The sequence below is a fragment of the Saccostrea echinata genome, unplaced genomic scaffold (assembly GCF_033153115.1).
Source record: "Saccostrea echinata isolate AGI-Se365-2 ecotype Australia unplaced genomic scaffold, CSIRO_AGI_Sech_v1 ptg000014l, whole genome shotgun sequence".
Taxonomy (NCBI): domain Eukaryota; kingdom Metazoa; phylum Mollusca; class Bivalvia; order Ostreida; family Ostreidae; genus Saccostrea; species Saccostrea echinata.
In genome coordinates, this window is record NW_026889763.1 from 18,499,169 (window position 1) to 18,510,673 (window position 11,505).

The 11,505-nt window shown below is 34.7% G+C and overlaps 1 protein-coding gene across 1 annotated transcript; it reads left to right on the forward strand.

The window, feature by feature from the left end:
- The first annotated feature begins 2,261 nt into the window (after positions 1 to 2,261).
- LOC133187325 (large ribosomal subunit protein mL45-like) lies at positions 2,262 to 8,394 on the forward strand. The gene is made up of 8 exons (XM_061322684.1): positions 2,262 to 2,301; positions 3,997 to 4,185; positions 4,469 to 4,553; positions 4,849 to 4,913; positions 5,281 to 5,432; positions 6,052 to 6,106; positions 6,322 to 6,471; positions 7,747 to 8,394. The coding sequence occupies exons 1-8, from the start codon at positions 2,275 to 2,277 to the stop codon at positions 8,113 to 8,115; spliced, it is 1,092 nt and encodes a 363-aa protein (XP_061178668.1). The 5' UTR covers positions 2,262 to 2,274; the 3' UTR covers positions 8,116 to 8,394.
- Positions 8,395 to 11,505: the final 3,111 nt, after the last annotated feature.

The following is an 11,505-nucleotide window of genomic DNA, read 5'->3' on the forward strand; positions in this document are numbered from 1 at the left end:
TTTTTTTCAGATCAAAATTTGCATCATCATCATCTTTGTAAACTTTTCACATTTTCAGTTTCTTCTCCAGAATCAATAATCCAATTTCGATCGAACGTGGTACCAAGTATCCTGGGGGTTCTAGTTTGTTCAAATGAAGGGCCATGCCCTCTTCCAAAGGGAGATAATCAAGATAGGCAAATAAAGGGTGGGGTTATATAAAATTCTTTTTCTCAAGAACCACTGGGCTAGAAAAGATGAAACTTCCATGAAAGTTTCCTGACATAATGTAGATTTAAGTTCAATCAATGCATGGCCCCCGACATAGGGAGGGGCAAGAATGGACAATCAAATTTTACGTAGGAATATTTGAGACTAAATACCTCTCAATGACAACAGGGCCATGATTAGTCATATTAATGTGTATTGTGTATGCAAACTTAGGAAGTGCAGATTCATGATTGTTCAGATTATGGTCCCCATGTTAAGGATAGGGTTCACAACAGGTTATCTAAGTTTTACATACTAAGGGATATATAGGAAACAGTATGTAGAAACTTTTTCTCAAGAACAACAGGACTATGATCAATCATATTTAAAATGTGCAAGCATTCACAGGTATTGTTCAATTAATGGCCTGAAAGGGGGGGGGGGGGGGGGGGGGGGTCACAATATGAGATCAAAGTTTTAAATAGGAATGTGGAAAAAATCTGTAAAGATCAGCAGGGCCATGATTATAGGGATCAAAGTTTTATATAAGAATATTTATTTATGTTGCTATGCAAACATTCCTGTATCATATTGATTCAAGTTTGTTAGAATTATGGACACTTGTTAAATTGGGATGGGGTTAAAATTGGGGATCAAATTTTACATAATACATGTACATTTATATGGGTGGAAAACTTCTTTAAAAAATTCTTGTTCTAAACAGCATGCAGAACTGCAAGGCCATATTTGTAACATTGATATTCAGAACCCCCACTTATTTAGGTTTGGTGAAATCATGACCCACTGAAGCTTTTTAGCTCACCTGAGCTGAAAGCTGATCACATTTTGTCTGTAGTCCGTCTGTAAACTTTTCACATTTTCAACTTCTCCAGAACCACTGGGCCAATTCAACTTAACTTGAAACAAAGCTTCCTTGGGTGATAGGAATTCAAGTTTCTTCAAATAAAGGGCCACATCCTCATTCAAGGGGAGATAATTCAGAAATAGTGAAAATTTGGTGGTATATTTTAAAAATCTTCTCAAAAACCATTGGGCCAAAAAATTTAAAATTATAGGAAACTTTCTTAACATAGTGCAGATTCAAGTTTATTCAAATGGTGACCACTGGGGGTAGAGTGGGGCTACAATGGGGGTCAAATTTTTACTAAGGAATAAGTAGGAAAACAATCTTTAAAAATCTGCTGCTCAAGAACAGCAAAGCAATTCTTATATCGATATGGAAGCATCCTTGGGTAGTTTAAAATTCAAGCCCCCCCCCCCCCCACGTAAACTTTTCAATACTGAACTGATTCGTGCTTTTTCTAGCCAATGTGACCGTTCATGGTAGCTCAGTCCATAAAGCACTCATTACTGATCGGGAGGTCATGAGTTCGAATCTCGGCCGCTACAGACCTAAGTCGATAAAAAATGGGTAGCAACTGTTCCTTCGCCATCCGCTTGGCACTTTGAAGTGAAAGTTGGGGGTCCTTCGGATGAGACCTTAAAAACCGAGGCCCTGTTACACGGCAGGCGTTGGCACGATAAAGATCCCTCACTGCTCAATGGCCCTGAGTGCTGAGTAAAGGTCAAAATTTGAAGCCCTTCACCAGTATATGGTGACGTCTCTATATGAGTGAAAAATTCTCCAATTGGATGTAAAACAACATACAATCAATCAATCTAGCCAATGTGCACAGGTGGGCGATGTGGCCCATGGGCCTCTTGTATTTAAATGGAAATGCTGATAGGCATGAATCGCGTGATGGTATGAATTTTAAAAAGAAAGAAAATGGAAACTGATACTATGAAAGAAGATGGGCGAACAAGGCAAGTAAATTGCATATGGTGCGACAAATATAAAGGTGAAAATTAAATCTCAATTACAACAAAATTTTCTTTGATATTTCATCTAACATTAAAGTATGCTTTATGTCACTCACGCTAGCTCTTAATATTAGCAGTTAATGCAACATACTCCTAACGAAAGACTGTCGCAGGACACTCCAGATGACAAGAGCCTTTGTCTCAGGTGAGCTAAAAATGTGTGATGTAAATTGAAATTACATCGGGTTTGGAATACTGATAATGGCGACACCAAGAACATTGAGCATGGTAAACAAAAATATTTTTATATGTAGAACTGAGTGCATTTATTTAACTATTTAAACATTAAAATAAGTAACTCCAACATCTTATTAAGGAATAATTTTGTGCGAAACAGGTAACCCATGGAAAACTTATGGAATAACACAATAATTTGAATATTGCAGAGGAAATTCGATCTAACCATCCATAAAAATGTTTTTAAAATAATTCAATACAGTATTGATTTACTTACCAAAAAGATAAGCATCATGCTGCTGCTTTTTCATGATTACGACGACTTTTAATTTGTTTTTTAATCTTCAACATATATATGAATGTCAGACGGAGGTCACAAACCAATCGTATTCAGGTTAAACAGCTGATAAACATTAAAAATAATCAGTGTCAAATCTATCACCTATATTACTTTTATATAATCGGTATAGTGAAATCACTAGTAGAGGTAAAGCCAAAAAAGACATGTTTACTGTTTTCAGGTACAATGAAACCTAGGTGTCTTAAGTATTGTATATAAGATAGGTTATGACATATTTGTCATGAGGTGGTTGCTTGATAATGTAACAGGAAAGGAGCTAAGTTAAGGCTTGACTGGGAATCGAACCCTGCACCCCTTCATAATTGCTAGTCAGGTGGTCTAACCACTGAACTACCCTGGCCGATGTCATTGGCGGATCCAGAGGGGGGGTTCTGGGGGTTGGAACCCCCCCTTTATTTTTTGCCAAGTGGAAAGAGAGAGAAGGAGAGGGGATAAAACATTTGCTGAAATAGATATTTGTACGTCTAACTCACGTTTTAAATATGTTGTTCAAAACAAATAGAACGGTTGGTCATATTCCACTTGCTAAATTAAATAGAGTCTCACAAATTTTCCTTTCCCCCATTTACCTTCACTTTTCATACATTTCACTTTTTTTATTTATGAGTGAATGGAATAAAATACTCTACTATAATTTCAATATATGATAACAGGCAAGGTTTAATTTGATATCTGATTTCGACGATCTTTGGCTATATACATACCATTTTTGGATTATCTAGCTTTTGAATGAACTAAATAAGTCAATATAGGCAATATGCATAAGGCCACAGTAAACCTTTTACTTTTTCACCGTAAAACAAAAATATTATTTACCACGACCTAAGAATTTTCCGTGTGTGTGAATCTATGTTTGAGAGTGTGCTTGCAAGGGGGGGGGGGGGGGGGTCACCACCCTGGAACCCCCCCTTTCAAAAATTGCTGGATCCGCCCCTGGATGTCCAATTGGTCCACAAAGCCTATTAAACCACATCAAAGTAAATTGTATGCATCATACTTTAGTTTAATTTGTGATGCACATTTTTTTTTATTATATTGAACATGTCAATAGAAATTATAAATTGAACCAAATATTATCTTCAACTTAATTAGACAGATTAAAGTTGGACAGATCACAGTACATTTTTTAAACCCAGAATTAGGAGTAGAAATTTGGAACATATTTGAACATATACATGTAAAATGGTTATTAATAAGCAATTAAGAAGTCATTTATTGCAATTTCAATGACCTACTGGGGAGTAAAATTAATGCTAGAAACTTTCAAAATATTTTTTTCGTCTCCAATCATACAATTGTGAATGTTGTGAACTTTATAGAGGTTTCTGTTACTAATAATGATGTAGACTTGTAGTATTATAACACGTTTTATACTTTTTTTTCAGTTTCTGTTTAGAGGTGACTTGAGCAGATTGGCCACATCTGTCAAACTTTTACAGCACACAGCAGCAGTTAATAGTTGTATGAAAAGCCATGAACGATATAAATTTACATCCCCACAAATCCATCCAAATCCAAATGTAAAATTTAAAAAGCACAGGGCCAGAAAAACCATGAAACAGATGTGGGAATTTGTAAGAAATTATTTTAATTTGAAAGCTTTTACTGTATGTTATTATTTATATTGTTAAGCATATAATTTATTCCTTCAAGTGTAGGGAACATTTAATGGTTCGTGAAATAAGATTTTATTAAATTATAATGATTGGAGTTAGCTTCTAAAATTGCTCTGCTTAATAAAATGGTATAAATTTTACACATGTTTTCTTTACATACATGCATGACAATTACTACACAATTTTATTCTAAATATTCAAAAAAGCCATATCTTGCAATTCATTGTTTTTAACTTTTAAGATTGAGGAAAAACCAGATCCACATCACGTGACAGAACCAACCCGCTTATATACAAAAGCCAAGGAGATAGCCATTACATCTATTGGTAAGATGGACCTGTGTTAGAGCTCTATAATTCTGTTGGATTGAAATCATACCAGAATGAGTTAAACAGATTTTTTTTTCAAAATCTTTGGTTGTATTACCACACGCATGTAATTGTAGTAATATAAGTAAGGAATCACTCCACTCTGCAGTGTGTAATACATGTACATACACTTTGTTTTATAATTCTAGTTCAGTTTTATTTCAACGTACATACATGACTACACTTTATGTCAACTACATGTACATTCTTGCCATGGTGATCAAGCACATAACCTCTGCCTTCTGTTTTGTAGGAACTATTATGAACCCATATATTCCAATGGAGAAAGATGTCAGAAAATCACTGAGTGAAAAAGAGGTAAGATTTTGTGCAAGGTTGAATATAATTCTTGTACTTACTGTCATCCAAGTTAATCTTAGAGAGTCCAAAATCTGTCAGCTTCAGGTGCCCCTTACTGGTGATTAACATGTTGTCAGGCTTCAGGTCATTGTCTTTTATTGTAAACTCCTTATGTTCAAATTTCATCATATTTCATGAGGTACATGTTAATTTCAAATTTATTTGGACAGCTCATGCTAGGAATAGTGTTTGTATACCTGTGAATCATAGAGATGGAGAACAAATGAACATTGTAACTGGTACATTCACTACTGTAACATTATTGCATGTAATATTGAAATGACTGTAACACTAGAAGATAATGTATATATATTTTTTTTGGCAGTCATTTGAAGAATTCAGAAAGCGAACTCGGGCTAAGATCAACAATATCAGATTTGCAAGGATTGTTAAGAAGTACGATAAGACACATAACCAGAAGGAGTTTCTAGCCCAGGCTCACCACATCTATATCACAGCGCATAAATGTATCGCAAGGTAAACATGTTAACACATTAACAAACTCAGACATCTGTATTATGACGAGTTTATAATATTTTACTCTTTTATGAAACCTGAGGGGTAAGTTGCTGTTCCAGTTATGAATTGATGTCCATTGGATGACCAGAGTATACTTAAGAATTGATGTCCATTGGATGACCAGAGTATACTTAAGAAATGAATTTCATTTTGATTCATGAGGACATGAACTACGACGCCTCACGCTGGCATATTTCATGAAGCGCGTTAGCGCTTCATGATAAATATGCTGGTGTGAAGCGTTGTAGTTCATGTACCTCATGAATTTTCAAAAATTAAATTCATTTCTTATATTTACGTTATTTTTCTTATGATTTGCCACACATAACACCATTCAACTGTCATTTTTAAAGCAAAACAGTTTGCACTATAGTTTTGACGTCAAGTAAGGTATTATGATGTAACAATGGAGATATTCATGCTCATCAATGGTAGTTCATGAGAAAATGAAGTGCATTCTGTTTTGTAAAGAATCATAGGGGAAATTTATTGGAAATGTAAATACTGTTCTATATTCAGGAGATTTTGAGACGTGCATTTGAGAATTATTCCTGTTTTTTTTTTTTGCCTTTTGTAGGATCAGAGAAGATGATGAAGAATTACTGGATTATGTCACGCAGGATGTTTTTGGGGTAATTAGCCATCAATAATATTTCTTAATTTGAAAAAGTGTTTTCTATAAAATTGTAAAATTGCAAGAATTGTAAAATTCTTGTGTTGTACAGTCAGCATTGATAAGCAAAGAAAAATATTAATGTGAATCTACATGTAATTATTCTAATGAATATTTAGTTTTGACTTGTACATGTAATACCTCTTTTGAATTTTGAAATATGTGCACTTTTAGCAAATGACGAATGGCATGTATGACAAGACTCTACAATGGGAGTTTATTGAGTCAGTAGAACAGCCAAGAATAGTCAACGTAGCAGCTGGAGATTTATTGGTAAAGGATAACGCCTATGCCCAGATTACTGTCAGATTTCATACCTTACAGGTAAATCAAGTATTTGTCTGTTACTGTGTTCTATTTTGAAAATCTTCTTTAATCCTTAGTGCTTTTGATTGATTCTGCCACTGAATGGGATCAAAATTTCTCAAGGGAATTGATAAATGTAAGAGAAGATATTAAAATATCTTGTTCTCAAGAGCCTCTGGCTCATGCACCATGTGTCAAACCCTGACTACTATTTGTGCAAAGCACAAATCTATTATATAAATATATTATAGGCACCTCTCGCGATATCGCGTTAGTTGCGGAAATTTATAAGTCAATTTTAAATATATTTCTTTAATGCTATCAAATATTTCAGAACAAAACTTTTATTTATTGGTCGAAAAATTATTCAGGATTTGTTAGCTCACTACTAGCTTCTATAGGCGATCAAAGTTTTACATGAATTTATTTAGGAAAAATCTTCCTCTCAAGAATGGTAAAGCCATGATCAGTCATATTTATATGGAAACATCGATAGGTAGTGTAGAATCAAATTTTTTCAAATCATTACCCCAGGGGATAGGGTATGGCCACTATTGAAGATCAAAGATTTACAGGAGTATAAATAGGAAAGATCTTGAAAACTCTTCCTCTCAAGAACAGCAAAGCCCTGATCAGTCATATTCATATGGAAACATCCATTTGGGTAGTTTAGATTTAAATTTGTTCAGATCATGACCCCTGGGTGTAGGGTGTGGTCACTACGGGAGAATTCAGTTTTACAGGGGTATAAATACGAAAAATCTTCTTCTCATGACAAGAACAACAAAGCTATGATCAGTCATATTTATATCAAAGCATCCCCAGATAGTTTAGATTAGAATCAAATCATGACCCTCTGGGTAGGGTTGATCCCATTGGGAGATCAAAGTTTAATATAGGAATACATAGAAAAAATCTTTTAAAATCTTTTTCTCAGGAACACAAAAAACATGATCAGTCATATTTATAACAGAAGCAGCCTCACAGGAAGTGTAGATTCAAGTTCAAATGGCAGGGCCACATGAGGCAATTTAACTTTTATATAGGAATATATAGGAGAAAATCTATAAAAATCTTTTAAAGCCATGATTAGTCATATAAATATGGAAGCATATTCAGTTAGTGTAGAATTAAGTTGATTCAAATCATGACCCCCTCCCCCTCCTAGGTAAGAATGGAACCACTTGTATTTAAACTTATCAATACTGAACTGATTTCTGCTTTTCTCTAATCAAAGTGCTCAGGTGAGTGATGGACCTCCAGTTTAATACTCTATCTGCAATATATTTTCAGAAACTAGCTATTTATAACCGCTTTGGGAGGCTGACGTATGGTGACAGGGAACAGCCTCGCTATGTACTGGAGTATGTTGTGTTTGAGAAACATATCTCTGATACTGAGGGAAGATGGAGGATCGCAGGTAAAGTCACACCTGAGTGGAAGAAAAAAGGCTTCTCCTTCCTCCACACATGGAAACAGGAAGTTCCCGAGAAGGAGCCTATTGGATTAGAGGACTTGGAACCCTTTAGGGTTCATCGATGCAATCCCGAGTATCCTGATGAAATGACAAATTATCCTGAGGAACAAAGTCACAACGTGAAATCATCTGTAGAGACTGGACATAACAAGAATAGTCTGAAAGAAAATGAAAAGTTTCAATAAATAACATTATCTCTTTTTGGAGTGGAAATTGTGTAATTCATTTTGTAGGAAGGAGGACTTTTCACAGAGGGTTCATTACTTATGCTTAAGTAATGGATTTAATGATAGAAGTACACTACAATTAATTATTAACGTATGACTTCTGGACTATTTCCTAATGGTGTTCAGTATTTAATAATGGAAGGGAAACAGTGCCTGGCCCAAGTGTGCACTGTTTTGTATACAGGTGCTTGTGGATCCATACCAGTATTGTGGATCAAAATAAAGAGTATCATTTGATGTTTCAATGTACTCATTTAAAAGGATCAGGGTGGTTATACATAGATTTTTGTAGAAATTACGTCCAAAAGTCAAGGTTAACCTGAAGTCTGTGATAGGTGTTCAAATTTAAAAGCTCCATTTGATCCATAAGGTTGTCCAAAATTAGTTTTATGTTTAACATCACCTGTGCACGAAGGTTTCGGAGAATTGGCATTTTGGAAAATCAAGCTACCGGTAATCAGTATTTAAGTTTGTATGCCAGTTAGCTTTTAATTTTAGCAACTGAAAACTGCATTCCATAGGAATAGACAACATTTGGGCCCTATTTGAGATGTATTTGAGATGAGTATCATTAACACTGACAAATTTACTAAAAATGATCATTTAACAATAAGCTTATGATGCACAAATATTTACAGATAAATGAGTACTCGTTTGAAATTGTTGTTTGATTTTTTTCTCCCTCCCTCCCTTCTAGGTTTTGAAGTTTTTAGATGATGTTAAACAAAGAATTAAGTAAAGGAGAAAGGCCTCAAACTGTCCATTCTGTGAGAGAAAGAACTAATCTCGGGCCTAAGGCCCTCGATTAGTTCTTTATCTCACAGAATGGACGGTTTGAGGCCTTTCTCCTACTTAAAACATGATTTCCTTTGTTCTAAGAATTAAACAAAAAATGTACAATACTGGTATCAGAGAAGACAGGTAGCACACATACAATGACAAGTTCATTGTTTACAGAATGGACAGTCACAGGTAAGCTGGGATTCAGAGCAATTTGTTGAATAGGTAGTTCTTGTGTTCTCAAATGCAAATAACAAAAGGTTTTTGTCTAAAGAATGGACAGTTACAGATGGATTTTGGGGGATACTAGTATTTAAACAAGGATGCGATGCTTCAAAATCAGTTTATAGTTTGTGTTGAAAAGGCAAGCATGCTTTCCTCTGATGGAGAGAGTATAATTATGACACAATCAAAATCAAATGAATTAAAAGATGCACAAAATCAGTGATAGTTGGACCTGGGAACAGAGTATAGCAAAAGAAAATATTAGCCAAACTTTGACCCCAAAATGAATTTCTTCTTCGACAGATATTCAAATTCGAATCAAGTCTTGAAATGTTTTATTTCAATTCAATTTTTGAGGGTATATTGACTTGCAGCAGTGTTATGGACTGAGATGCAAATTGTGTTCTGAGTGTTGGATTAGCCATGAGCCAAACTTCGACCTGAAAATGTATTTCAAATCAAATCTGGGAATGTTTCAATTTTAAATATTTTCTATGGAAGCAGTGTAGTGCTCATGGTGCAAACAGTTTTCTGGGTGGTGGATTTAATATTAGCCGTACTTCATTCTAAAAATGGATTCTTTTCAAGGGAATAATGTTTTCGAAATTTAAATCAAATGTGAAATTGTGTCATTTAAATTCCAAGTTTTGTGAAAATTGAGTTTTAAGTATTGAAATAATGGGGCATTATTCATGGATTTAAAAGTGTAAAATCGAGCGGATGCTGTGCAGACATTGTGTTCTGGATTAACTTAGACCTCTACCTTCTTTTTGTTATTTACATGTAAATTATATCGTATTTAATGTATTTGTTTTTGTTTCCTCCTGGGCACATTACAAAGTTTACCTGTCACTCTTCATTCTGTTTGTTTTAACTGTCCATTCTTTTGGAATAAAAACTGTCCATTCTTAAAAAGAATGGACAGTTTTCCAAAAAGAATGGACACTTACAGGTGAATTAATGGATTGTTTGGGGAGTTAGCTCAACATTAAGCTATAGAATGGACAACACAAACAAAAGGTTTACGTCACAATCATGTTTTAATTTCAGTTAACCTAGGCTTCATATTTGCCTTGGATGCCAATTGGCTTAAGGAACTTACTGATTTTAGGGTCATAAAGCCAAGACAGTGATCGGCATACACGTAAATTTGAACATAACGTAATAGCAATGATAGAATGAATTTCAAACCCTTGACTGCAGAGATGGTTGCTTTTAGCTAAATGAAGAGATATAATGAGCTTTGGATCAATGAGTCAAGGCTTCATCTCTCCTAAAAAAACAAAACTCTTACAAAAAATGGTCACTCAGGTGACATGTTTGTTGCTATGGACATCTCTCAATATCTAATCTTTTCCTTCAAAAATACTGATTGCAATCGAATTTCATTCATAGCATCTTTATACGCCCCCACTACACACACACAACAGGGGTTCTAGTAAGAAATATGGTTAAAACTTGAAATATGATGAAATTTTTAAGAATTCTTTGCTCAATCTAAATGATTACAGTCATGCATCATAAATCAGGACTATTAACAGATTAAATTGTCTGAATAAATGAAGCATCCAGATTACTGAAATGTACATATTATAATTGGAAGATATGAATGTAAATTCTGTTCCCCACAATGTTTTCTGGAAGGTGATAATGCGAAGCATCTAAGTACCAAATTCCAACTGAGCTATGAACCCTCTACCAATTTTTTTCTTTACCCATGATCACATCTTCATGCACTAGGATAAAGCCTTCATTATTATATATCATTAATCCAGAAAGAGAATTATTATACTCCCCACAAAGTTTTTTATTTGGGGGGGGGGGGGGGGATATAGGAATCCCCTTGTCCTGGCTATAACTTTGTAATGGGGAGTTATTGGAATCTCATACTTAGTACAAAGATTGTTTTATGACCTGAGGGTGACCCAAGGTCATTCTGGTAAGTTCAAGGTCACTGGCAGTAAAAAGTATAAAATTCTTGTTCAGGTTTTAACTTTGTAAAGAAGAATCTATTGGCATGTATATAATGTGGCTGTTAAGAACTGTGAAAGACCTAACACTCCTGGAAATTTAACAGATAATTTGCTTACATGGTGTAAAACCCTTCTTCAAACAAAAGCTTGCCATTAACACATCACTAAAAAGATGCTGTGTGGTACTTGGGTGACTGTTAACTTTGTAACTTGTTCATTTCTGAATGAACCATGTTCAATTCACATCCTCTGGACATTATACTCGGTCCTAAAACAACAAGGTGAAGACTGTACAACACAGCTGTAGAACTTACAAGGAATGAAGTCTTGAAAGATTTTCCAACAGCTCCAATAAAATAAAAGCATGTCA